Source organism: Drosophila subpulchrella, chromosome 3L (assembly GCF_014743375.2).
Source record: "Drosophila subpulchrella strain 33 F10 #4 breed RU33 chromosome 3L, RU_Dsub_v1.1 Primary Assembly, whole genome shotgun sequence".
Lineage (NCBI taxonomy): Eukaryota > Metazoa > Arthropoda > Insecta > Diptera > Drosophilidae > Drosophila > Drosophila subpulchrella.
In genome coordinates, this window is record NC_050612.1 from 23,040,594 (window position 1) to 23,067,890 (window position 27,297).

General features: G+C 41.1%; 4 protein-coding genes across 8 annotated transcripts; all 4 read left to right on the forward strand.

The window, feature by feature from the left end:
* The first annotated feature begins 916 nt into the window (after positions 1-916).
* Positions 917-12,753, forward strand: LOC119554197 (bestrophin-2). 2 transcript variants are annotated; one of them, XM_037864995.1, is made up of 12 exons: positions 917-1,050; positions 3,924-4,296; positions 5,424-5,534; positions 5,598-5,784; positions 5,848-6,216; positions 6,379-6,507; positions 7,172-7,279; positions 9,443-9,682; positions 10,186-10,495; positions 10,592-10,684; positions 10,758-11,000; positions 11,431-12,753. In XM_037864995.1, the coding sequence occupies exons 2-12, from the start codon at positions 4,226-4,228 to the stop codon at positions 11,997-11,999; spliced, it is 2,430 nt and encodes an 809-aa protein (XP_037720923.1). In that variant the 5' UTR covers positions 917-1,050; positions 3,924-4,225; the 3' UTR covers positions 12,000-12,753. The 2 variants fall into 2 exon arrangements, with proteins under 2 accessions (XP_037720923.1, XP_037720924.1); XM_037864996.1 differs by having other exon boundaries at positions 10,944-11,000.
* Positions 12,754-12,937: 184 nt separating this feature from the next.
* LOC119552515 lies at positions 12,938-24,637 on the forward strand. Its single transcript, XM_037862133.1, has 21 exons — positions 12,938-13,052; positions 13,366-13,685; positions 13,917-14,162; positions 14,226-14,397; positions 14,505-14,819; positions 14,881-15,337; positions 15,399-15,499; positions 15,554-15,941; positions 15,997-16,705; positions 16,763-17,059; positions 17,122-17,488; positions 17,553-18,105; positions 19,121-19,439; positions 19,974-20,219; positions 20,273-20,444; positions 20,862-21,746; positions 21,802-22,643; positions 22,704-23,264; positions 23,323-23,704; positions 23,812-24,168; positions 24,261-24,637. Exons 2-21 carry the CDS (start codon positions 13,384-13,386, stop codon positions 24,459-24,461), a joined length of 7,872 nt encoding a protein of 2,623 aa, XP_037718061.1. The 5' UTR covers positions 12,938-13,052; positions 13,366-13,383; the 3' UTR covers positions 24,462-24,637.
* Positions 24,638-24,889: 252 nt separating this feature from the next.
* Positions 24,890-25,815, forward strand: LOC119553428. The gene is made up of 3 exons (XM_037863811.1): positions 24,890-24,943; positions 25,002-25,172; positions 25,228-25,815. The coding sequence occupies exons 1-3, from the start codon at positions 24,910-24,912 to the stop codon at positions 25,332-25,334; spliced, it is 312 nt and encodes a 103-aa protein (XP_037719739.1). The 5' UTR covers positions 24,890-24,909; the 3' UTR covers positions 25,335-25,815.
* LOC119553426 lies at positions 25,509-27,202 on the forward strand. Of its 4 annotated transcripts, none has more exons than XM_037863808.1 (4): positions 25,509-25,631; positions 25,689-25,862; positions 26,287-26,386; positions 26,466-26,803. In XM_037863808.1, exons 1-4 carry the CDS (start codon positions 25,598-25,600, stop codon positions 26,470-26,472), a joined length of 315 nt encoding a protein of 104 aa, XP_037719736.1. In that variant the 5' UTR covers positions 25,509-25,597; the 3' UTR covers positions 26,473-26,803. The 4 variants fall into 4 exon arrangements, with proteins under 4 accessions (XP_037719736.1, XP_037719735.1, XP_037719737.1 ...); XM_037863809.1 differs by having other exon boundaries at positions 25,606-25,631; positions 25,696-25,862; XM_037863807.1 differs by having other exon boundaries at positions 25,574-25,862.
* The last annotated feature ends 95 nt before the right edge of the window (positions 27,203-27,297 follow it).

Sequence of the window (27,297 nt, forward strand, 5' to 3'; positions counted from 1 at the left end):
TAAAGATAGCTCTACTGAACTGAAGCGTTAAATTGATTAGGTTTATTTATTTTTCAATAAATGACAAGTTTATTTGCCATTTAGTTTGTCATGGTAATTGAAAATTGAATTAGCGGGTACCGTTGTGGTACCACTCGTTTTTCTTTATCCCAGAACTGAAATGATCTCTTTGAGAATCCCGCTACCTTTGTTTCTGAAAAACTTCTCTTTGTTTCTGCTGATCTGTGGCTTAAAGTCAAAACGAAAACAGCTGATTAACCTCATCGAAGTGGACTCTCAGGCACACATCTGAAAGAGAGGTCTAACAATAAAGAGGCTACAGATTCTCTACAGTTTCAGGGGCGTAGATGAAAGGGGGTAACTTAAAGTTAAGCATTAAAAATAATTTTGAATTAGGTTCAAATATAAAGCTTGCATATCCTTAAGTTTTAAAAACCCAATAAGAAGTTATTTAGTTAATTTGTCACTATAACCAAATATCGAATTAAGAAGTAGTTGCACTAAGGTTTTCTCCAAAATTTTTTAATATAAGTACCAACATTTGGAATATTATAATGGCATGCAAAAAAATAAAAGATATAACATGATACTCAAATAAAATCATCATCATTATATTTCCAAAGTCTTACACCTTTTCTACAAGTGCCTACATAAGGTATAACTTTTCTTCAAGCTATTCATGCATTTTTTGATAGTTTATATTTATTCCAATATTTAATCCAACTAAATATAATAAAATCCTTTAACTCTGGCTAGCCAGTTTTTAAGCCCCCCTTAGCCTCTTTCTACACCTTTGTCATCACCAATATGTATATGCACCCAGTATTCTGTGGGATCCGCTCGCTGTTGCCTCGTCTACCTGTTGCCAACTAAACTTTTTCGTGCGGGCTGGAAAAAAGTGAGTTAAGAGCCGCTCGCGACCAACTCTGGAGCGCAGTTTGGTTGAGTTTGTAGAGCGGTCAGGTTGCTCGGCGGTCGGCATCGCAATCGCAGTTGCAGCTCCAGCTCCAGCTTGAAGTGTCCAGCGATAAACCCGTCGTCGCGCTGTCGGTACGTGGAGCAAAATTAACTGGGCTGAACTGAAACACTCGCCAGTTGATCGTGCGGAACCCCATTGAAGCCAGCATTCGAATATTACACAAAACGACTGAAATTTTGTATACAAAAAATACGATCTCCGTTGCTGCTGCTGTTTTTTGATTAAAGTGTGTATAAAGTGTAACGAAATTAAAGGGACCCCCATTAGAAGTACCTATATAGTGAACGAAAAACCTTACTCATATGATCTGGATGAGCAGTGCCACCCATTAGATTCACGTATCCAATGGCTTGAGTATCCGTATCTGTATCTGAGTATCTGAAATCGTAGACGCGTCGCACGCCAGCGCGTGTCTCCAGCTTTAAATGGCCTAGGCGGCTCCGTAAACTAAGCTTCCAGCTCCCAACTGGTCAAGTTTACTTTTATTTATGTTTTTTCGATCCCCCGATCCACTGAGGTGTTCACTCGGCATTCTATTGACTGAATGCGCGGCAAGTCCGAATTCGGATGCAATTTTTCAATTGAATAAGCTTAATGAGCGAAGAGCAATTAGAAAGATGTATATACCTATATGTATAGACAGAAAATACTATAAATAGCGGAGTAATAAAGTAATTGATGGTGCTTGGTTGTATAATCCGCACACGAATGATAAATGAAATGTATTTGATGTATTAGCGTATAAATTAAAGTTATACGCCATCATAAGAGTGCTGGCAATAAATCAATGTAAATTAATGAAAAGCTATATATATTCGAAAACCTCGGCAAAAGATCAATGATGATAAATTTTTAATACCTTAACAAACACGTTAATTTTTCCTCAAAAGTGCTGTTTAAATCGCTTCAATAATACTTAATGAGTTTATAGGGAACGCTAACAATGCTAACAGAAATCGGCTTAATGCCTAGATATATCTGCTTTATTGTGTGCTAATAAGGCCCGAAAACTCCCACCTTTCAAGTAGTTAATTCTGGGAACGGCTGCCGCCGGAAAAAGTGCAAGTGGCAGGCGAATTCGAGAGTGCCAGTGCCTCGACTCATTGGTAAACAAATTGCGGGGCAAATACGTCAAACGAAAGTGAAAATTATTCGAACCGAATTCGTCACCAATCAATGTCGACTCTTATGTGTGGTTTACCTCATATCGCGTATACGCAATGTGTTTGCTCGAGAAGCTGCAGCCTCTCATATCTCCAGCGCAGGTTGACAGGCTATTTGTTCTGAAAATATATTACCACAGAGCTGGACAGTTGAGATTAAATCTCCGGGCAGGGTCAATGACTACTATTTGTCTCCAAAGAACATGTAGATTGCGAAACTTTCAGCCGTCAGCCAGTTTAAAGTAACTAATCTGCGATGCACGACCATCTTTAGTTGTTTTCCAACTGCTAAACAATCGAAAAGTTCTTTGGAAGCCGCAGCCCAGTGGCAGTGGGTGGCTTCTCTAGCCGTATAATCATTAGCCATCGTGACTTAACGTGGCCTAGACCCCTGCTCACAACCGGTTGGCTCTTACATTCCTGAAGATCACCTGCTTTGTTTGTAAACGAAATTAACGCGCTAAAGTGAAAATTGCCGGAGTCCCCTGTCCCGGGAATCTGTATAACTCTAAGCCCCATATATAGAACCCGTTCTGTTGCCTCCGTCTGGTTATTGCTTATGCAAATATTTGCAGCTTCGACTAGCGCTAAGGAGCAAATACAACAGGTTTAAAATATTCGCATTTGCAGGCCCAAGATGAAAACACTTTTTTAAAAATCTGTAATCGCCAATTGTTCGATTAATCAAAATCGCTTCGGAGAAACGCAACATAAACGGAATTAATCAAGAGTCGAATCAACAGAAAACGGGAAACGATAAAGACTCGTGGCGCTGACGGCGCAAATTAAGCACCCGCAAAAAAATTCAGAGAGAAACTGCCGAATTTTTGCCCAGCCCAAGGTTTTCTGATGAAAAAAAAATAAACAACAGTCCAAAAATCCCGATATCAAGTCGTCCAGATACCTTGCCTTCGAGAGGAGACCACAGTTTTGGGAAAATCCTGGCCGCAAAATTATCTTTAAGCGCTTAAAAAAAAACAAAAGACCCCAAAGGGAACCCGCAATAATTGTGTGTACAAGGTGATCGTAATAAAGTGAAGTGAAAAAAATAAATTAAAAAATGTGTATTATATATACACAGAAATAGTGACATATTATTATATATGGCCATAACTCTGTTCTCAGCTTTAAGTAACGCATTTCACCCGAACTGAAAGTGCATAGCCATTCAAATTTACAATAAATACAAAATAACAAAATGGAAAACAGCAGCAACAACAGAAACACCACAGAAATACTGTTCGATACGTGCCGGAATTTAAGTTGAGCTTTTGAGCCCTCCAGTATTATTTGCATGGATTGCATGTGTATTACTCTTTACAGTTTTACTGGGCGCATGTGACCGCCCACCTCCTGCCTCCTATTGTTGGGGATACAGTCAAGCCTCGAAGAAATGATATACCATTGTATAGTTCTCAGTTATAATTTTGTTGAATGAGAATACAAAAAGTGTTTACTCAATATATTAAGTAACAATACAATGCTCGAAAGAAACGTTACCCATTCAAGAGTTTTAAAATAAAATTCAATTGTTCATGATCATTTCCACAACATTAAATTACGATTTTTATAATATTAATTTGAAAATTAAAAGCTATTTGTAAAATTAATGATATATGATCAGTGATCACTGATCACAGATTATTATTTAAAAATAAAAAACAATTTATATAAAGCAATTTAGGGAATATTGTATTAATAATTTGAAATAAGCTTGATAAAAACCTACTTAAATTACACTTTTTAAGTAGTACGACTGTATATTTTGTATTATTTTTTAGGAGAAGTTAAAAACCTGAGGCTTGGAGAGAGCGAGAAGCAGAGGGAGTCGCAGCCTAAGCGGCGGGGGTGTGAGAGAGAAGGAAAGCAGCCGACGGCGACGCTTTTTCAATGACGCGACAACAAAAACAATTAACAAAATTCGCGTACGAAATCAAAAAACAACTACAATTCGGCCTTCTCCATATTGGCAGCGGCCTAGCGCCGGCAAAAATAACAATAAAAATCAATTGTTTGTGATTAAGTAAACAAAACAAGATCAGCGTAAAAACGCTAAGTCAAAAAGGAGGGACGTCAATAAACAATGACCGTCTCATATGCGGGAGAAGTGCCAAATGGAAGCAGCTTCGGCTGCTTCTGGAAGATCCTGTGGAAGTGAGTATTATCTATAAGAAAATTTTTACTATAAAAATTGTAATACTGTCGGGTAAAAAAATTATAAATATCTTTTTATCATAGAAACAAATTAGTTTTTCTTCAAAATTAATTTAAATTCAGATACCCCACTTGAGAAATATTTCACCAAAATATGAAAACATTTGAAACAGCTGTAGTACAGGGTCTAGACAATCTAGGTCACCACCCAAGAGGTACCGATTCCGGGGATTTTTCCGCATTACTCATTCACCTGTTCGAATGTTTACCAACGCAATTAACATCCAATACTCTGAACCTCTCTATTCAGTCTCCATATTGACAGTTCCCCCCGACAACATCTGGTTTCAGGTTATTTTGTTTTTAGAGTGTGTTTATTTTTAACCCCAGTTCGCTTTAATTGTTTCCCAAGTGCAGTCACTCGTAACTGGGCAGTTAGAATAGCAATTCCAGTTCCAGTTACTGTTGCACGGTTCCAGTTTTTGCCATTCAAGCCAGAAAGAAAAGTAATTGGTAGCTATAACACCAAAGCTCCGAAGAGCTCAGTTGATAAGGCACATATTCACTAATTGAAAACTTAGGCAAGTTAATTTTATGGCTGGAAAAATTTAAAAATTACTTAAAACATATTATTTCTTGGCGATAGCCTCGAATTCCAATAGTTTCAGTTGTTTTTGACTAATAATCTTGAACAAAGGTTGTAGCCACACAAACCTAAATTTTCAAGAGAAGAAGGCAAGCGAAACCTTGATCAAAACAAACAGAACAAAGACCCCACCTGATTAGTACCAGTTTCAAAGCGGTTATGCGAATCATTATAAATATATTTCTTCATAATGTATCAAATCACACTTTGGCACATTAGAATTCATTGGAAGTGACATGCAAGATTGGAATGCCCCTATAAAAAAATCATGCAGAACTTCCGACCCATTAAGCACGAAAAGCAATCTGTTATACGATGAGCAGCCAAGAGAGGGACAAGATTAGATATCTGAATGAGGAAATTATTTCCAATAAATCAAAACCAGTTAGTTACAGTTCAAAGTCGACAAAGATCGACTAAGCCGTAAGCTCCTTGACTACCTTATAAGTTACTTAACTCAAATCCCTTCCTCTTTTCACAGATGGCGAGGCAGCGTTTACAAATTGATTTGGCGCGAGTTAGTTGCGTATCTTTGTTTATATTATACTATAAATGTTATCTACAGATTCGGTCTGACAGAAAGTCAGCAAGCGTAAGTTTTAAAAGTAGTTCATATCAATCATATCTTTTGAATAATCCTATTTATTTCTTCCAGCATTTTTAAGAAAATACGCCTTTATTTCGGGCAGCAGAGTGAAAGTATACCCATGTCCTTTGTGCTGGGCTTCTATGTAAATCTTGTCGTGAAACGTTGGTGGGAGCAATATCGTCTACTGCCTTGGCCAGATACGTTGGCCCTGTTTATAAGTGCAGCTATACCCAATTCAAATGGTGGTGTAAATGTAAGAAAATAATTTTATATAAAAATAATAACCCTTAACCGCCTTTAATTCCACACAAAACAGAACGAAACGGGTCGCCTTATGCGTCGTAATATCATGCGCTATATGGTCTTGGCCTATGTGATCACCCTGCAGCGAATTTCCCTCCGAGTGAAACGTCGCTTTCCCACTACCCAGCATCTTGTGGATGCGGGTCTGATGCACGAGTCCGAGATGAAGATCTTTGAGGCTCTGAATCAGAAGAGTCCCATGTCCAAGTATTGGATGCCCCTGGTCTGGGCCACCAACATCATAAATCGAGCCAGAAAGGATGGTTTAATTGCCTCAGATCATATTGTCCAGACCATTTTGGTGGAACTTTCAGATATACGTAGGCGTTTGGGTGGTCTTATCGGATATGACACGGTCTGTGTTCCTCTGGTCTACACTCAGGTAAGGTGTACAAAAATTCATAGAATATTAGATGGTCTTTTCCCAAAAATATATAACCGTTCTATAAATATTTAACAAATAGTTTAACGATCTTTATGGCCACAAAAGACCTACAAATCAATATTTTATATACAATATTAACAAATTGATAAACATTTTCAGGTGGTTACCCTGGTGCTTTATACCTATTTCATAGCTGCCCTTTTGGGCCGACAAATGTTGCCCAATGTCTTGGATAGAAATGGACGCGAAGACCCCGATCTGTACTTCCCCCTCTTCACCGTATTGCAGGTAAATCAATTGTCTCCGCTTTTAATGAAGTCATAATTTTCGCGCTTGATTTAAGACGGGTTAGAAGTTATCTTAATTTGCACGTTCCGCCTTATTTACCATAAATCAGAGTCAAATTTGCACGTCTCGTCGTTTTGTAAAAGTTTTTAAAACTTGTTGCGGTTATTTGTTTTTCGCAATTGTTTTTGCTGTTTTCCGCCAAACTGAGTGGTCGAATGTAATGGCTATACCTTGTTAGCGATACGCCCCGCCGATGCTCTATATATATTGTATACTATATAATGGCTATATCATGATATGGCCACTTACAACAGATGTGTTTGCTGTTTTCCGTTTTGGTTTTTGCGGTTCTCCACTAGGGACAGATTTCAAGTTGCTTTATGTAAACGATTCGCGGTCACGTTCCACGTAATAAATTGGCATTTTGCCGGGCTCTTGGTCTGGTTTCTGTTTCTCCGCGATATAAATCTGTGACAAGTGTTTAGCTATCATTATTAACTGTTAATGCACATGGCATATAATTTGAAGTCACAAAAAGTGAATGGAATTGCGAAGCTTTCCCTGGCGTGCCTTCAAGTTATTCCCAAGTTCTGTTGAAATTGTCTATCCTCCTCTTTCTATGATGTAATTATCCGATCATATCGCTTTCAATTAATCTTTGCAGTTTGTTTTCTACGTGGGCTGGCTGAAAGTGGCCGAGGTGCTAATCAATCCCTTTGGCGAAGATGACGATGATATCGAGCTCAACTGGCTGATTGACCGGCACATCAAGGTGAGTCACGAGTGCAAATAATTCGCACAATCTTTACGTAATTCGATGTGGCATATTGTCCATAATCCAGCCATCCGTTAAACATTTTTAATAAGCAGTGGCAATCACATCTGCGGTATATACAACCATAAAACAATAATTTTTCGTTAGAGATGCGAAAAAAAGTCCCCCTTCGAATTTCACCAAAAACCTGTATAACTCCCAATTATTTTCGTTTAGCAAGAGGTAGATAAATTCACTGACTTACAAATTGAATTAGGAACAGATGGTCTCTAGCTCGAAACACTTCAAAACAGAACTTCCCAGCGTTTAACTTAAACCTTGAGCCGCAAAAATTCGCAAGATACTTATACTCATCTGGTAGGGGGTAATATTCATAATTATAGCTTTATAGGTTTCCAAGTATTATGACTGCTAAAATATGAGTTCGCTAATTGGGTTATCGTGCTAACTAAGTAAAGATTTGCGCTCTTGAAGCGATAATCGCTTGAGTCAGCTACTTCTTTGAATGCTGCTGAAAGGAGAAGAACATGTCGGTCTGCCACGTGCTAAAAATAACAGGCATTCTCTACATAGCCAACAAAAGACTCAGGAGGAGAATACTTTTTTGCATAACGAATTGCAGAGTGCCCTAAACATAAAAGTATTACATTTTAATATAATTTCAATAAGATAATAAGGTAGTCTATATTAAAGATGAATGTGTTTTGTTTTAAAACTAAAGTTTTAATAACACGAGAACTTGCAAAAGGTATATTTGTTCTGTTATGATCAAAACTAGCACTTAAAAAGGTATGACTACATTTTATAGAATTGTATAGAGATTAGCAAGTGTGATTTAAATTAGCATTTACTCGTGCTAGAATATGTGAAGAATATATTTGCATTCAAGTAAATCCATTTTCATAAAGTAAAACTTAACTTACCTTAACGTAATTGTATCTTAAATTGTGGGATAAGTCTTTTAAATTGTAAAATACGATTCAATTCTTTCTAGAAAATCATTCTAATAGATAATATAAGGAAAGATTTAATTTTATTTTCCCATACATCAATATAAAAATTCATTTTAAAGACCAGTTTAGTTTAGCATTTACATGTGCCTGCAAAACGCACTTATTAAATCTTTATTTATGATACTTACTTGAGAGTTATTGAATAAATCCTAAACAAGCTTATGTTTCCTATAGAGAAACTCAATAACGGAATGCACTTTGTTTTAAAAATGTCTATTAAGATTACTTTTTAATTTCAAAATGTAAGTTAATTACCAATATAAAAGAAAGGCTTTTAAAATTCAGAGTTTAAGAACAACAATAAATACTTCATTCAGAACTAGATTAGGGCATCACGATTCGACTATAACCCTTCGACTGCTGATGCTGATTGAAGTTTTGGACTTGGGCTTTGGAGCTCGACGTTGGTGTGGGTTAGGAGCCCGTTTTGCATGTGTGCAATCTGTATCTGTGTTTGGGGTCTGCCGTCGCTTGCAATTATTTACAAAAGTTAGCAGCAGCAGCAGCAAAAGTAAATCGAAAACAGGTTTTTGTTTAAAAAATGAGAAAAACGACAAAAAAAATACAAACTGAAAACATTGAAACCTCTTTTGTAGAGCTTTATCATTGACTGTTTTCGTGTGTGTTTTTATGGTCACCGCTGGGTTTGCTCGATTTCGGAAATGCATCCCAAGTGGTCGAGCACACAACTGCCCGCTTTGGGCCCGGTTATCAGCAGGGGGTTAATGCCAACACCTCTGCCAGCTCTTCTGGCCCATTTCAGCTGCACTCCACATCCACACGACCAGACGTGACACTTGGCTCAGTCGCTCGTAAATGGCAAATTGAAAACAGAGCGCGGCAAAATGATTAAGCAAATGAGTATTTTTTTAACAAATTTTATTTTTTTTATTGTTTCAGATTTTTTTTTATTACTTGCAATTTTCTGTTGTGGGCTGAGCGCTGGTTTTTGCTATGGAATAATTAACAACTTGTAAACAATTTCACTTTTTCTTTTGTTTCGATGTGGGACAGTAGCCACGGTTCAATTGCTGTGACGTAATTAGGTTTAGTGCCTCCTCGAAATAGCCCGAAAATCGCAAATGGCAAACACGTTCCGATTTTGAAAAGCCCTCGACTGATCCACTTTTGATAAACCCGCTTTCAGGCCGCCTACATGATCGTGGACGAGATGCACGAGGAGCACCCCGAGTTGCTGCGGGATCAGTACTGGGAGTGCGTGGTGCCCAAGGATCTGCCCTATACGGTGGCCTCCGAGCACTACCGGAAGGACGAGCCCAAGGGCTCCGCCGAGAAGTACAAGGTGAAGAAGGAGGACGCCATGTACGCCAACATAATGCCCGGTGGCGGCAAGCGGATGCTCAACGACGATGTCTACGCGGATTACGTGAGTATATAGTACTTTATATAGAAAATATTCGAAGGAACTTAAGATATCCCTAGAGGTCTACATATTAAATCTATGTATCTTTGTCGGAGTTATATTGAACCAATAAACTTATAATAATGTGTATAGGCAACTAAAATTTGTTTATGACCCTCATAAACATGTTTTCTAAAATGTGGTAATTCTCCACGAGCATTAAAATACTAAATTCACTTAACATTGTAATCAGAGCCACTAACTGTCACTGTTTTATTATTCTCGCATACATTTTTTGACATTATTGGCGTTTTGAAAAGAAACATTAGCTTTAAGTATAATTAATTTATGGAACATAACTTTAGCTTTAAAAACTTTTAAATGCTTTCCAGTTTTTATGTTACTGGATTATTTATGAGAAATCTGTCGAGAATCAAAGTTGACAAATATTTTTAACAGATATGCCTTCGCTTAGAGGTGAACAAATAATAAAGGATATAATATTATAAAATATTTTACCTTAACAGGAGAGCGTGGACACCCCGATGGTGGAGCGGCGAAAGAACAACTGGCTGGTTCGTCAGCTGTCTCGAATGGGTTCCATGAGGAGCCAGTCGACGGCCTACTCCTCCGGCGGAATGCCCTTTAACCGGAACCGCCTCAACTCTGTCTACTCTAGTCCCGAGTCCGGATTGCCACTGACCATCCTGCAGCAGCAGCAACTGCAGCAGGCGCATCAGCAACAGCAGGCGGGATCGCAGCCAAGTAAATCGAGTCTCTATGGGAAGTTTGTGCACAGGAAGTCCATAAGAGCACAACGACAACTTATCAAGCAGAGTAAGTATATAAAATAAGTGAAGTTTTATGCAGTTTATGTTTTATTAAAAATCCCCAAAAGTATGTTTCACTAATTAAATTACTTCTCATTTTCAGACTCCAAGTTGAATGGCTTGAATGTGAATGTGGCCAAGAGCAGACCGCGGATTCCCACACCCGAGGTGGCCAAGGATGGCAACACGAATCCAGGTGAGTAAAACGCACAACAATGCACAACACCAATCCTGCAACTTGCTGAACAACTCGCACCACTCCCATGTAGCCACCAGCTCCGTCCTTATGGCACCACAACAGCTGAGCACCACCAGCGCACCACCGGGCATGTACCCCTCCTCCTACGCACCCGACACCCTTCTGCACCAGGAGAGCGGCCAGGTGCTGGGCACACTGCTGCTCTCGCCCATCAAAGAGATGGATAGCTCATCGTCCAATAACACTCTGATTCCAGGACATCCCGCCACCGCCGCCCTGGCAGCCAGCATGAAGGAGGGATTCACAGGCAGCAGTAAGTACACATATCCTAGGGTTACACAGCTTATAGGGTTTTTTAAAAGTATATTTTAGATCTTGTGGGTCAAAGTCCCTAGTACCTAATTCCTTCTTTCCAATTTAAATAATCCATTTCATAGGATGAATGGAGTTTTGATATCTAAATTAGTTTTAATCTTTTCATTCGATCAGCTATAAAAACTTCCTTTATACTAGACATTTTCATACCTAATGCTTAGTTCTTCTTTTTTTTCATAATTTTCCGTAATGTAATATCTCAACATATATCCTAAAATAATGATACAATAAAATTAGTACATTTTATATCCTAACTGAATATAAGAATATCCCTCGATAATTTAATTTCTTCAGTATTTCTTAGAAATTTTGATGAAAGCTCATTTCAGAATGTTCCTGAAGTAATACTTTTCCCTCCTAATTTCCAGATATGCCCGCTGCCACCAACATTACCACTCTATCGTTCCCCTTCAGCGTAACCAGCAGCGGTGGGGAAACGATGCCCAGCGGGACCCTGAGTATCTTGCCCATTTCGGCCAACGCCCAATTGCCCACGATCACGACGACGGCCAGTGGTTACGATCCCAACGATGTGATCACCACGATACCGGTGTCCCTGTCCATACAGCGATCGCCATCGGCACTTTCCATTGTGGAACTGACCGGTGCCGATGTCCAGGATGGATACAGCAACAGTGGGTCCAGCAATGGAAATGGTGGTATCACCACCACGGCCCTGCTCTCCGTTAAGCCCCTCAATGGAAATCCCAATATTTCACGGAACAACAGTTTCAACTTGAGCCTCAATCTGCAGGATCCGCAGCAGCGGTCCTCTATGAGATTGACAGCACCCACTGATACAGTGGACACCTCAGCCACGATGCCAATGCCTCACAGAAGTGGCGGTCTGGAAACGGGAGGAGTTGGAGGATCTTCGGCTCCCTCAACACTGGCGAAACACAAGCCGGAACAAAAGACCGGAGAGGTGTACGTCTGACATTGAGATCCGCCGGATTAGATTGGCATAGATTCGATCGGAATTCGAGCCACGTAATTAGTTTTAAAACCCAATGGCATTACGCCACCCGGAACCACTAAAATGATATTATCAATAGCCTAGAAAAGTTCCATTAGTTCAAGGATTTTGTCCTAGAACAATTAATCACTTTTCTTATAGCAAATCAAACAGTAGATCAGGAAATCTCAAGCCGTGGTTTATTTTAAATAAGTTTTACTGAATTGGAATTGGTTAAAATTTATATTATTATTTAATCAATTCAAATTCCTTAAAAAGTAATTCAACTAAAAAAGGTTTTAAATTCCAAAACTTCTTACTTTCTAAGTGCAGCTCAACAAAATTCTAGCAAATACAACAAGTATATTACCATCCAATTGTAACTGTAAAGAGTATTGTATATAACTAGCGTATTTAATAGGAAATTGACTTATTGTTTTGGCACTTGCCATATTAGTTAAGCGTTTGAATCTTTGCATAACTTTATAAAGAATCTCTATCTCGTGTAGGCAGTGTAAATACTTGTAAACCAACACAGTATGTGATATGCGATTGTTATCCAGCTAGATTTTGTATCTTTACAAGTACCCATAGATAAGAGCCTAAGTATATATTTTGTAATTATTATCCCCTGTATGTGAATGTAGGATATCTTTGCAATTGTGGCCTTTGTACAGATTAAGAGGCAACTTCTTGCAGCTATACTTTTAAATAAAACCAATCACTTAATAAAGAAGATTTTAAAATATATTTTTGCTAATATAAGAGATACTGGAGAGTAATTTATGGCATTTGCCACTGACACTCTTTGATCAATCGAGACTCTTCGAACCTACCCCAAGAGAAAGATCAATTAGAATTTGAACCCCAACGGTGCGATATATGTACGCAGCAAATTTAAATGGATGCTCATGGAGGATGGAAAGTCAGTTGCGCTTGGGCGCTCGAGCGGTAACAATCTGCGGTCTATTTTCAACATCGATCTGGAACAAGTGCGAATAATTAAAGGATAAATCAAAGAGTGTCAATAAAAAGGTGAATATCCCACGGTGAAGATGCACTCGAAGGAACAGATTTCAATCTGCAGAGGAGTATCTTAAAAAGTTACGCCACCATTCACCCAGGAATGTGTCGAATAGTATATATTCTATTACTTGTTAACCCCGCGGGTCAATGAGAACTATGTGGCCAAAGAAACAAACTTGCATGCGGACGCAAAGTGTTGCTTAATTGAATTAACCTTTTGTCTGGTCTGGTTCGAGTTTGTGCCCGCTTTGAGTGAAGAAATCTTGACCACGGATCGATGGCCCATTGAATAATAAAGTTCACTTAATTGTCATTTCGTCAGTGTCGTCTATCCATCATAATGGAGCGGGATGAGGTCTCCACCACGACCAGCGAGGGCAAATCCCTGGAGGAGGCGCCCACGGCGGAGGGTCTGGAGCCCACGGAGCCCATTGCCTTCCTGAAACTCTTTCGATTCTCCACGTACGGCGAGATCGCCTGGCTGTTCTTTGGGTTTATAATGTGCTGCATCAAGGCCCTGACCCTGCCCGCCGTGGTCATCATCTACAGCGAGTTTACATCTATGCTGGTAGACCGTGCTATGCATTTCGGCACGAGCTCGAAGGTCCATGCCTTGCCTCTTTTTGGAGGTGGTAAAACTCTGTAAGTGCTCACAAAAGTAAATATGGGGGTTTTCGTAATAGATATCTCATAACAAGTTTAGAATCTAAGATCATATAAATATGTTTATCATCTAAAATCGATCATATAAAATGTATATTTCATAAAAAATATATCAACATATATGTGATATATACAAGGATGTGGTTAGGGAAATATTAAAGAAAATGAAGAAGATATAACACATTCTGACCTTTATAATGATTATTCCAGTACGAATGCATCAAGGGTGGAAAACAGCGAAGCCTTATATGATGATTCCATATCGTATGGCATTCTCTTGACCATTGCTTCAGTAGTAATGTTCATCTCAGGAATTTTCTCCGTGGATGTCTTTAATATGGTAGCTCTACGTCAAGTCACAAGGATGCGGATTAAGCTCTTCACATCCGTGATGCGTCAGGACATCGGTTGGCATGATCTGGCGAACAAGCAAAACTTTACCCAGAGCATGGTTGAGTAAGTATTAGAAGAACTATTGTTTTGGAGAAAAAACTAGCAGAACCCTTCTATATTTCACAGCGATATCGAAAAGATTCGTGATGGCATCTCCGAGAAAGTGGGACACTTTGTGTACTTGATTGTGGGTTTTATCATAACCGTTGCCATATCATTTGGCTACGGCTGGAAGCTCACCCTAGCTGTGAGTTCTTATATACCTCTGGTGATCCTGCTTAATTACTATGTAGCCAAGGTGAGAAAAACACGAGAAATACTTTGGCAGAACTTTAACATTTTTAAGAACTTTTAAAGAACATGCAATTTTCTAATATTTATAATTTTTTCTACACCTTATTTCAGTTCCAAGGCCAGTTAACGGCTCGAGAACAGGAATCCTATGCAGGAGCTGGTAATTTGGCAGAGGAAATCCTGAGTTCCATTCGCACTGTGGTCTCTTTCGGTGGTGAAAAGTCGGAGGTACAGCGCTACGAGAACTTTTTGGTCCCAGCTAGAAAGGCCAGTCAGTGGAAAGGAGCCTTTTCAGGGGTCAGTGATGCTGTTTTAAAGGCCATGTTGTATCTATCCTGCGCCGGAGCATTTTGGTATGGCGTCAATCTTATTATCGACGATCGATATGAGGAAGACAAGGAGTATACGCCGGCTATTCTGATGATTGTAAGATTTATAAATGTATTGTCTTATATCATACTTATTGAACACCTTTTAAAATTCGTAGGCTTTCTTTGGCATCATTGTGGGTGCGGATAACATAGCCAGAACTGCACCATTTCTGGAGTCCTTTGCCACCGCCCGTGGTTGTGCCACCAACCTGTTCAAGGTCATCGATCTGACCTCCAAGATCGATCCGCTTTCCACAGATGGCAAGCTCTTGAACTACGGTCTTCGTGGTGATGTGGAGTTCCAGGACGTCTTCTTCCGATATCCTTCACGTCCGGAAGTTATAGTTCATAGGGGACTAAACATAAGGATCAGAGCGGGTCAAACTGTGGCCTTGGTTGGTTCCTCGGGCTGCGGAAAGTCCACTTGCGTCCAGTTGCTCCAGAGGTTCTACGATCCTGTTTTCGGTTCAGTGCTCCTGGACGATCTGGACATTAGGAAGTACAATATCCAATGGTTGAGATCGAATATTGCCGTTGTGGGTCAGGAACCAGTTCTATTTTTGGGCACAATAGGTAAGTTTTGAAAGGGAGTTTATCTTTCATTATAAGCCCTATAAGGTCATTTTGCTAACAGCCCAAAACATAAGCTACGGTAAACCAGGAGCTACACAAAAAGAGATCGAGGCAGCTGCCACTCAGGCGGGGGCTCACGAGTTCATTACTAATCTTCCAGAGGTAAGAAAAAATCTATAACCACAAATTCTGGATTACAACATGCACTTTCTTCAGAGCTATCGCAGCATGATTGGTGAGCGGGGCTCACAGCTCTCTGGAGGTCAGAAACAACGCATAGCCATCGCCCGAGCTTTGATTCAGAACCCCAAGATCCTGCTGCTGGATGAGGCCACTTCTGCATTGGATTACCAATCGGAGAAACAGGTCCAACAGGCACTGGACTTGGCCAGTAAAGGTCGTACAACCATTGTAGTTTCCCATCGACTATCAGCTATTCGGGGTGCAGATAAAATTGTCTTTATTCATGATGGCAAAGTCTTGGAGGAGGGCTCCCACGATGATCTAATGGCTCTTGAGGGTGCCTATTACAACATGGTTCATGCTGGCGACATCAACATGCCCGATGAGGTGGAAAAGGAGGAGACCATTAAGGAAACCAAAAGTAAATACTTTTAGTATTAATAACCACTGGGAGTAATACTTTAAACCATTTCTAGGAAAAAGCCTGGCTCTGTTTGAGAAGTCTTTTGAGACCAGTCCCCTGAACTTTGAGAAAGGTCAGAAGAACAGCGTTCAGTTTGACGAACCCATTATAAAGGCACTCATAAAGGACACCAATGCCAAGATAGTTGAGGCTCCTCCCGAGAAACCCAACTTCTTCCGCACGTTCTCAAGGATCCTAAAGCTTGCCAGACCCGAGTGGTGTTACCTGATCCTGGGAACCATCAGCGCCATAGCCGTGGGCTGTTTGTATCCTGCATTCTCCATCATCTTTGGTGAATTCTATGCAGCCCTGGCTGAACAGGATCCGAATGAGGCCCTAAGTCGTACGGCTGTGCTTTCCTGGGCTTGTTTGGGCCTGGCCTTCCTCACTGGATTAGTCTGCTTTCTGCAAACCTATTTGTTCAACTACGCAGGCATTTGGTTGACAACCAGAATGCGAGCCATGACTTTCAATGCGATGGTGAGCCAGGAAGTTGGATTTTTCGACGATGAGAATAACTCGGTGGGAGCTCTATCCGCTCGCTTGTCCGGTGAGGCAGTTGGTGTCCAGGGAGCCATTGGATATCCCTTGAGCGGGATGATACAGGCCCTATCCAACTTTATATCGAGTGTCAGCGTTGCCATGTACTACAACTGGAAATTGGCCCTCTTGTGTTTGGCCAATTGTCCCATCATTGTGGGATCTGTCATCCTGGAAGCCAAGTGGGTTTTAGTTTTATAGTTACTTATACTTTTTGGTAACTCTTAAACAATTCCCAGGATGATGTCTAATGCTATAGTAAGGGAGAAGCAGGTGATTGAGGAAGCTTGTCGCATTGCCACCGAATCCATATCCAACATACGCACTGTTGCCGGTTTGAGGAGGGAGGCGGATGTTATCCGCGAGTACACTGAGGAGATCCAGAGAGTGGAGGTGTTGATCCGCCAAAAGCTAAGATGGCGAGGAGTCCTTAACTCCACCATGCAGGCATCGGCATTCTTTGCTTATGCTGTGGCCCTTTGCTACGGAGGTGTTTTAGTGTCCGAAGGTCAGCTGCCCTTCCAGGATATTATCAAGTAAGGATGGGAAATAATAATTCCGATTTGTTTGAATTACACATTTCAATCTGTTACTTAAGGGTATCGGAAACCTTGCTGTATGGTTCCATGATGCTGGCCCAATCCCTGGCCTTTACCCCTGCCTTCTCTGCTGCTCTGATCGCGGGTCACCGCCTCTTCCAAATCCTAGATCGCAAACCCAAGATTCAGTCACCCATGGGTACTATCAAGAATACTCTCGCCAAGCAGTTAAATCTTTTTGAGGGTGTACGTTATCGGGGTGTTGAATTCCGATACCCCACACGACCTGATGCAAAGATTCTCAATGGTTTGGATCTGGAGGTGCTCAAGGGTCAAACGGTGGCCTTGGTGGGTCATTCCGGGTGTGGAAAGTCCACTTGTGTGCAGCTGCTACAGCGCTACTACGATCCCGATGAGGGGTCTATAGTAAGAAACTCATCATATATTTTTTAACAATCAACATTCTTATGAATACTTTTTCTCTAACCAGCACATAGATCACGATGACATTCAACATGATCTGACCCTGGAGGGAGTAAGGACCAGATTGGGTATAGTCTCCCAGGAACCTACTCTTTTCGAACGGTCGATAGCTGAGAACATAGCCTATGGCGACAATCGTCGATCGGTTTCCATGGCGGAGATTATGGCTGCAGCCAAGAGTGCCAATGCTCATAGTTTTATCATTTCCCTGCCCAATGGCTACGATACTCGGATGGGAGCCAGAGGCACTCAATTGTCTGGTGGTCAAAAGCAACGTATTGCCATTGCCAGGGCTCTGGTGCGGAATCCCAAGATCCTACTCCTCGACGAAGCCACCTCAGCCCTGGATTTGCAAAGTGAACAGCTGGTCCAACAGGCCTTGGATTCCGCCTGCTCCGGGCGAACCTGTATCGTCATAGCTCATCGTCTGTCCACCGTCCAGAATGCGGATTTGATCTGTGTGATCCAAAATGGTCAGGTAGTGGAGCAGGGTAACCACATGCAACTGATTTCCCAGGGCGGAATCTATGCCAAGCTGCACAAGACCCAAAAGGATCATTGAATATTATCCAAACATTTTTGTAATTCTCACCAAAAGCCCAAATACACTTGTCACCAAAAACTAAATAAACTTGTAAACAACTTTTTATCCATAATCGTGATTGTCACTTTTTGGGGAGGTTTCTTATCAATTAGGGATGCGGTATTGTCAAAGCTGTACGTTGGGTAACTTTATTTGCAGTATTTATAATTATTAGAGGTATAAGTTGTAAGATCTACCACAAAACTTATCTGGCTGATAAGAGAGCAATCTTTGTGGCGTGTCTATAACGCCACCCACCCACACGACCGCTGCTAATGTTCATGGTCAATGACATGCAATCTTGATTTTGCGTATCAGAGAAATGATAACAGATCTCAATTAAACAGGGAAGATCATAAGTTTAACTGTCCGGAATGCCAATTACGTCAAATTTGCGTATTTGGCTGACCCATTTCCGCGATGGAGCGGTGCACACCTTGCTGGAGAAAAGATGGTCAATGATTTTCCACCAGTCATCGTGAGCCTTGAGTAAAATCAATTCAATTGATATTAATAAAAGACCATAAAGGGGTTCTCGACGATAGAGTCCCACCATTGCCTGTCTATACTTTAATAGAAACCGAATTTGTAGAAAACTGACGCCATAGCGGCCAGACCCGCCAGTCGCTTTCTGCAGTTTCAACGGAACAGACGCGGAATATTTTGCTCCGGATGGCAATAGCATCGAAATAAAAAGACCAGTGGCGTACGATTTTGTGGAACCGCGGAATGCAAAACAATTAAAGCTAAACACGATCCCAGGCAGATCAGCCTCATCGGCAGGGCATCTGGCATAGCGCTACAATCTCCGTTGGAGAGGGAGTTAATTACCCAGAGCCAAGAACCCATTCGAGACCATCTTTATACATATATACCCATCGTCGAAACGAACTGCGGGCGTTTCGATTTTTGGTTTCGCCCTGCGCGCGCTTTCTTAACTATTAATTGACCCCGCCGGTCAATGAGTTTGGTTTATAGGCGATAGTTCGCAGTGATGACGATGACGGAGACCCGTGAAGATGTTCCTGCTGCAGATGCGGATGAGACTGCGCCGGAGGCCCAGAAAAAGGGCAAGTCCAAGGAGAAAGCCCCGCCGATGATCAACTACACTCAGCTCTTCCGATACATCGGTGGATGGGATTATGTCCTGCTCCTGTCCGCCTTTGTGGCGGCCCTACTCCAATCCCTGGTCTATCCCATTGCCATTGTGGTCTACAGCGAACTGGTGGCCATGTTCATCGATAGGACTCTGGGCCAGGGAACCAGTTCGGTCACCATCGGATTGTCCCTTTTTGGAGGCGGAAAGATACTGTGAGTCTTAGGTTGTAATATATGTAATTAATTGTTTGTCCTCCAAAGCATTATAACTTATTTTTCTCATCTATAAGTTGAAGGCTAATTTATTTCAATTACTTTTCCGCAAGTCAAATTTTCTGAACTTGCATTTTTTAAATCTATTGCATACATTTATTTAAAAAAAGGTATGTTAAGTTCATGACTGTTTCCCTTCATGAATGTATTTCATCAGAAAACCTATTTTTAGACCATAAAAGAACGTTTTGCAGAGGCCTCTTGGGAGATGATGAATCAATTATTCGCTCTCTTTCAACGCGAACGGACGTCTTTTCGGTTGTACAATCCGCAAATTTATTTATTGTTTCGAGGAAGCCAGCGTACTTTAAATAAAAGAATACTTTTGAAGTAAAAAAGGGCTAAAACAATGCCAAGTTTTCAAGGACGTCGTTGTAAGCAAAGTACACAGAAATGTAAAGCTGAATTTAGATTTAAAATTGTCACACTCGGGTATATTAGACCAAACATTTGAATTACTTTACTCTTTTTCAGCACAAATGCCTCGTACGAGGAGAATATGCAGGAGCTGCGAAAGGATAGTGTATCCTTCGGCATACTCATGACCCTGAATACCCTACTGATGCTTTTCTCTGGAGTTTACTATGTGGATGCATTCAACAGATTGGCTCTGAAGCTCACAGTTCGCATGCGTAGGGAATTCTTCAAGGCCACCTTGAGGCAAGAAATCGGCTGGCATGACATGGCCAAGGATCAAAACTTTGCAGTGCGCATTACAGAGTTAGTAATTTGAAAACCACATGAAGACATTTATTAACCCGACCTACTCCTAGCAACATGGAGAAAATACGCAGTGGCATAGCAGAGAATCTGGGTCATTATGTGGAAATTATGTGTGAAGTGATTATCAGCGTGGTTCTATCTTTTATTTATGGATGGAAACTGGCTCTGGCAATAGTGTTTTATATTCCCCTAACATTAGTGGTCAACTCGGTAGTGGCCCATGTAAGTAGACCCAATTAGATTTTAATTTCCGTTTTAGTACCGCATCTCATTTGTTTAGAACCCGTTTGCCAGAAACGAAGGCAGTTTCTAGCGAACGTAAAGTGAACTTGACCATATGCTTGTTTTATCCGAAAATAGTTTTCCTAAAATAGAATAAGTACCTACCTACCTCATTGAAAACATATATTTGCACGAATCGCTTAGCATGAATAGTTTTGGGAGAACGAATAGTTCAAACATCGAATATATTCTGTAGGAGAAAAAAATAATCTTTTATAAGAGGGCTTTTCACATAGAAAATTTGTAATTTGTAATATCTAAGTAACTAAAAACGGAATTCTCTTCTTAAAGACATCATAAGTAAATCCCAAATATTTTCCACCAATAATAAATAACATATCACCATTAATTTTTCAGTACCAAGGAAAACTCACGGGGCAGGAGCAGAGTTCCTATGTGCGGGCCAGCTCTGTAGTTGAGGAAGTAATCGGTGCCATCCGGACTGTGGTGGCATTTGGGGGAGAACGAACCGAGTCCGTGCGCTATGATACCCTCCTGAAACCCGCTCTCAGGGCTGGAAAATGGAAGGGAGTCTTCTCCGGACTGAGCGACACGGTGATGAAGGCCATGTTGTTTATCACAGGAGCGGGATCATTTTGGTACGGAGCAAATTTGATCCTATTCTACCGTGATCCAAGTATTCCCATCAACGAACGGGAGTACACGCCAGCGGTTGTGATGATTGTGATATCGGGAATAATCGTGAGTGCCAATCAAATATCCCGTACATCTCCATTCCTCGAAACCTTTGCCATGGCTCGAGGATCGGCATCGGCAATATTGGAGGTCATCGATCGCACTTCCCTTATTGATCCACTCTCCAAAGCCGGCAAAATTCTCAACTACGGCCTGAAGGGATCTGTTGAGTTCCGTGATGTGTTCTTTCGATATCCCGCCCGAGAAGATGTAATTGTCTTGAGGGGTCTTAATGTAATTGTGGAAGAAGGACAAACTGTGGCCTTGGTGGGTCCTTCGGGTTGTGGAAAGTCCACTTGCATACAGCTCTTGCAGCGCTTTTATGATCCAGTTTTTGGACAAGTTCTGTTGGATGGTGAGGATGTACGGAAGTATAACCTGAACTGGCTGCGTTCGAATATTGCCGTGGTGGGTCAGGAACCGGTGCTCTTCCAGGGAACCATTGGGGAGAATATCCGTAATGGGAAACCAGAAGCCACACAAAAGGAAGTTGAGGACTCCGCCAAAGCTGCCAATGCTCATGACTTTATTGTAGCCTTGCATAAGGTAAGGTTTCACATCTTAAATTAATAACATACTATAGGATTCCCTTGACTTTCAGGGCTATGATACGGATATCAGCGAGAAGGGAGTACAACTTTCTGGAGGTCAGCGTCAGCGTATTGCCATCGCCAGAGCTCTGATCCAGCAGCCCAAAATTCTGCTTTTGGATGAGGCCACCTCAGCCTTGGACTACCATGCCGAGAAGCTAGTCCAGGCTGCTCTGGACAAGGCCTGCAAGGGTAGAACCACCCTGGTGGTGTCCCATCGCCTTTCGGCTATTAGACACGCTCATCGGATTGTTTATATTGAAAATGGCAAAGCCGTGGAGCAGGGTACCCACGAGGAGCTGATGAAGCTGGAGGGATTCTATCACAAAATGGTCACCGTGCATTCCTATGATGATTCCGCCGAGGAGCTACTGAACGAACTGGAAGAAGAGGCCGAGAACAAGGAGAGAAAAATGTCCTATGAGGTTGAACAGTTCCAACTGGGCACGCGTAACTCTATAGTGTCGCTGGGAAAGAATGCGGAGTTCCAGATGAAGAACCTGAATGGTCTAGCCAACCCAACTCTGAATCAGGAACTAGAGAAACCGGGTAGTCCATCTGGGAATTATCTCCGTACCTTCTTTCGAATTTTGGGTTGGGCAAGGCCCGAATGGAGTTTCCTCATCATTGGCGCCATTTGTGCTGGTCTATTTGGAGTCACCATGCCGGTGTTTTCCGTTATCCTAGCGGAATTATATGGTTCGTTGGCCAAACCTACTGACGAGGAGGTTCTCGAACAGAGTGCCTCCATGGCCATCATCTCCCTGGTGATTGGAGTTGCAGCTGGCGTGGTGTGTTTCGTCCAGACATTTTTCTTTAATCTAGCCGGAGTCTGGCTAACCATGCGAATGAGGTGGGTTCTTCTAAAGTCATCTGTTTATCAGATTCTCATTGAGTAACCTTTATTTTATAGATCCAAGACATTCAGTAGCATCATGCACCAGGAGATGGGATGGTTCGATCGCAAGGAGAACAGTATTGGAGCTCTGTCTGCCCGACTCTCTGGAGATGCGGCTAGTGTTCAGGGAGCCATCGGTTTTCCCTTGAGCAACATCATCCAGGCGTTCACCAACTTTATATGCAGTATTTCGATTGCCTTTCCATACTCCTGGGAACTGGCCTTAATCTGCCTGAGCACCTCACCCTTCATGATAGCCTCCATTGTGTTCGAGGCGCGATTTGGAGAGAAGTCCGCTTTGAAGGAGAAGGCGGTCCTTGAGGAGACGAGCCGCATAGCCACGGAAACTATAACTCAAATCCGAACAGTCGCAGGACTTCGACGGGAGGAGGAGCTCATTAAGATATACGACAAGGAGGTGGAGAGATATCGGGTGCAGATTCTCAGTCGTCTGAAATGGCGTGGACTGGTCAATTCCATGGGTAAATCCCTCATGTTCTTTGGCTATGCAGTGACTTTAACTTATGGTGGGCATATGTGTGCCGATGGCAATATTAAATTTGAGACTATTATGAAGTGGGTAAATACAAAAGTAGATTCTTTATCAAACATTAACATTTATTATATTTTTAAGAATATCCAACACAATGCTGTATGGCTTGTTTATACTGGCCCAATCTCTTGCATTTACTCCTGCCTTCAATGCCGCACTCCTTTCCGCGAATCGCATGTACGAGATCATTGATCGCAAGCCAACGATCCAATCACCCGAATCCTACGAGATCCAGCAGAATGGCAATGGATCCGCTTACAAGACAAATGTGGTCCAACAAGGAGTTAGCTATCGGGGTCTCAACTTTTCCTATCCTTCAAGACCCCACATCAAAGTGCTGCAAAACTTCAATCTGGATATAAACCAGGGTCAAACGGTGGCCTTGGTGGGTGCCTCGGGATCGGGAAAATCCACCTGTGTCCAGCTATTGATGCGATACTACGATCCCGATGAGGGAAAGATTGTAAGTCAAACCAAGATATCTAATAAATCAGAAAGTATATTATTTTTAGGGTACTACATAGGAAATACAAAAGAGTTCTATAATATAAAACCTTTTACCTATTCCAGCTTATAGATCAGGAGAGCATCCACCACGATATGGAACTGAAGACTCTTCGCCGTCGGTTGGGAATTGTTTCCCAGGAACCTTCGCTGTTTGAGAAGTCCATTGCCGAAAATATTGGTTATGGGGACACCACGCGGCAAGTGCCCATGCAGCAAATTATTGAGGCTGCCAAAATGGCCAATGCCCATGAGTTCATTATGTCCCTGCCTGCCCAATATGATACGGTGTTGGGCTCCAAGGGAACCCAACTGTCCGGTGGACAAAAGCAACGGATTGCAATTGCGAGGGCGATGGTAAGGAATCCCAAGATCCTGCTGCTAGATGAAGCAACCTCTGCACTAGATTTCCAAAGTGAAAGGGTGAGTTTTTAAAATTTTTGTATATGATTTGGTAAAAACTAAGGATTATATTAATTAAATTTAATTTTTAATTAACTATATTTGTATTTTAGGTGGTTCAACAAGCTTTAGACTCGGCGTGTTCAGGTCGCACCTGCATTGTAATAGCTCATCGCCTGTCCACCATTCAAAATGCCAATGTGATTTGTGTGATTCAAGCCGGAAAAATAATGGAGCAGGGAACTCATGCTCAACTACTGGCCAGGAATGGCATCTATTCCAAGTTGTATCGCAGTCAGACGAAAGCCTCTTAAAAGAACTTGGAAAAAGTCTTTGATGGAGAATTACGAATGGCTAAGCACGGAAGTATGCAATAAATATTTTTTAGTTGTTAGTTGAGACACAAACCAAACTGCTTTCGCCGATAAGCAATAAAACGTTAGGAATAGTTGTTAAATAAATTAATATAAAGATAAACAATTATCTCAAAGTGTTTGATGTTACATATTTACATAGGGGCAAGAAATACTTTTTTAGTTGAATGGCTCACTATTATCTATCATAATTCAATTTGCAGTGCTTGAAGTTTTAATAACCTTATCTCTTATCGCTTAATAAGGCGAAATTCGTCTCAATGGTTTGTTCTCTATTGTTTAACTTTGTGATAAGATATAGCTTACACTTTATCTAATTTACTTTGTAGACGGCAATATTAAATGGTTGCCGCATTGCGATTTTTCATTTTACCGCGTAAGGTTTAGGATGAAGACTGTAAGCATTTTGCTAATATGGCTGGGTGAGCAATTCAAAAAATACAAATTTAATAACTTTATGCAAAGGGCTCTTCTAAACAGCCTGCACTTTTGGAGCAAATATTCCACCAACACAATGCCCTTTGGCAACTAATTGTGGTAAGGTGGATGAGTCAAGTGCTATTTGCGGATTAGATGAGGAGGTGGGTTGTATTCGGAAATATCCCTCCAAGTGTCATTTGGATATAGCAGCATGTCAGGAAAAAGGAAAAAGTAAGTTTATATATTTAATTTATAATGCGCCTGCTAGCCAATTCATTTATTTTAGATTTCACTGACTATAGTGAGGTTTACTGCTCATTGGAGCCGTATCTCTGCGAAAAGTCACCCACATATGAGCGCTGGACCATTCTCTATGGTCACGAGGATGAATAAAAATATACTTTTATAATTAACGGGAGACACGTGCTGAAATATTACGCTTATTATTCTACTTCGGTAATCTTACTGCATTACTAACTCAACAAAATTTATTTTACTCTAAACGTATTACTTTGCTCGTGCTAAAACTACAACAAAGTAATATCAGCTTCAAAAATTAGTAATACAAGATCGATATTGACATGGTTTAATTAGGCAAAGAAAATTATACTGTTTTAAAAAGGAAAAAGCATTATAAGAAATACTACCAGTTGGGAATGAGGCTTTCGACCATTGTTTTGTGCTGCTTAAGTGAGTGGTTGTTAATTAAAAAAAAATTAAAAAATCTTTGGAACAAAAATCTAACAGTTTACAGTCTGAAAGCGAGTGGTATGCCAAAAAATAATTGCCCTTCCGAGAGAATTTGTGGAGAAGTAAGCGAATCAAAAGCCGTTTGTGTTTTGGATGAAAATAAAAATTGTATAAGAAAGTTTAAGTCAAGCTGTCATCTGGCCATTGCCGCATGTAAGGATCGATATTTGCGTAAGTAACATCTGAATAGTATTCACTAATATACAAGTATATTAAATTTATCTAAATAAATCAGTAAAACATTACTCATAACACAGAACTAAAATATACCATTTAAAATTTTCTTGACAATGTTATTGATAATTTCACGTTTGGGATAGTATTTAAATTTATAAGGTATCACTTAAGAGCGTCACAAAAATCTACTTTAATGACAATTCCAACACTTTAAATATTTTACAATTTGTCCAGAACTTTGATAGATATTGTATACTTTGCTGTATATAAGGTTAAGAATTATATTTATCTTGGTTTATCCTTTATCCTCCAAATTAGTCCGAAAGTCAGCACCAGAATAAGTCAGTTACCTCGTAGTTCTTGTCATATAATACCCCTTTCATTGAATAATAACTAAGGGGAACCCTTCAACTTACAGAATTCACCGACTATAGCGACGAGTATTGCGGTATGGATGGTTGGATGTGTCAAGAGCCGCCCTACGAACGCTGGACACTCTTCTTTGGCCAAGAAGATGAGTGAGTGACAACTTTGCCGATCGCAGACGACATTTCAATAAATAATCAATCAACTCGCAACGGACCGTTCTCTTGCCAGACGATGACGACTACGTCAAAGACCGGTAGGAGCCAACCGATAGCCACCAGCGTATTTTCCCACTCAGTGAGACAGAACGACGCCTCGAGCCTTTTATACGCTTTTTTATCCACATTTTTCTCGTCGTTTTTTATTTTTGCGCTTTTTGTGTTATTTTTGGGTCTTCGACGATTGCTTTGCATAATCTCCGTCGGCGGCGCCACAGCCCATTGGCCTCCTCCTCCAACGCCAATCAGCGAAGATCTCCAGACCTGTGCATGTTATAAAAAGTGGACCCCTCCGAGATTCGGTTGTCAGTTAATACCCATCAATCGAGTCCATTTCAGGCACAACCATGAGCAGCAAATCGCTTAAGTTCTACATGATATGTCTGCTCGTCATCTGCGGTTAGTGTAATAAAATTGAACCACACTATATAAATCAATTGCAATTACCCATGTGAATTTCTTATAGTGATCGGTTGGAGTGCAGGGATGCCGAGTTCCGGACTTTCACGGCAGGAACTCGAGGACCGCTATCGACGAATGCCGCCGGTTCCCGATGAACGAGATGCAGACGCCGAGCTGGATAATGCTTACGATCGGTTTACTCGAAGACCTCGAAGACGAGGTCTGAAAGGCTAGACAATCGATTTGGGTGTTCTATTCGCAGTGACACTTCTTATGTCGCATTCAGGGTTATGGCTATGTAGTTCTAAGCTTAGGCTCAATGTACAAGCGTAAAATAAAGCAATTACTTTGGTGAAACGTGCGCATGGTTACTTTCCATTCCATCACGTAGAATGACATGACATCCGCCGTTGGGGCGGCTTCTATAAATCTGAACTCTCTGG

Excerpts from the sequence above, each read along its gene's own strand:
- LOC119553428 (XM_037863811.1), top strand. The coding sequence starts at position 24,910 with ATGAAGACTGTAAGCATTTTGCTAATATGGCTGG. Across the intron at positions 24,944-25,001 it reads CATTTTGCTAATATGGCTGG|CCTGCACTTTTGGAGCAAAT; the intron begins GTGAGCAATTCA and ends TCTTCTAAACAG. Across the intron at positions 25,173-25,227 it reads ATGTCAGGAAAAAGGAAAAA|ATTTCACTGACTATAGTGAG; the intron begins GTAAGTTTATAT and ends CATTTATTTTAG.
- LOC119554197 (XM_037864995.1), top strand. The coding sequence starts at position 4,226 with ATGACCGTCTCATATGCGGGAGAAGTGCCAAATGGAAGCAGCTTCGGC. Across the intron at positions 5,535-5,597 it reads CTGACAGAAAGTCAGCAAGC|CATTTTTAAGAAAATACGCC; the intron begins GTAAGTTTTAAA and ends TATTTCTTCCAG. Across the intron at positions 9,683-10,185 it reads ACGATGTCTACGCGGATTAC|GAGAGCGTGGACACCCCGAT; the intron begins GTGAGTATATAG and ends TTACCTTAACAG.
- LOC119552515 (XM_037862133.1), top strand. The coding sequence starts at position 13,384 with ATGGAGCGGGATGAGGTCTCCACCACGACCAGCGAGGGCAAATCCCTG. Across the intron at positions 15,942-15,996 it reads GACCATTAAGGAAACCAAAA|GAAAAAGCCTGGCTCTGTTT; the intron begins GTAAATACTTTT and ends AACCATTTCTAG. Across the intron at positions 17,489-17,552 it reads ATCCCGATGAGGGGTCTATA|CACATAGATCACGATGACAT; the intron begins GTAAGAAACTCA and ends TTCTCTAACCAG.
- LOC119553426 (XM_037863807.1), top strand. The coding sequence starts at position 25,598 with ATGAGGCTTTCGACCATTGTTTTGTGCTGCTTAAGTGAGTGGTTGTTA. Across the intron at positions 25,863-26,286 it reads ATGTAAGGATCGATATTTGC|AATTCACCGACTATAGCGAC; the intron begins GTAAGTAACATC and ends TTCAACTTACAG.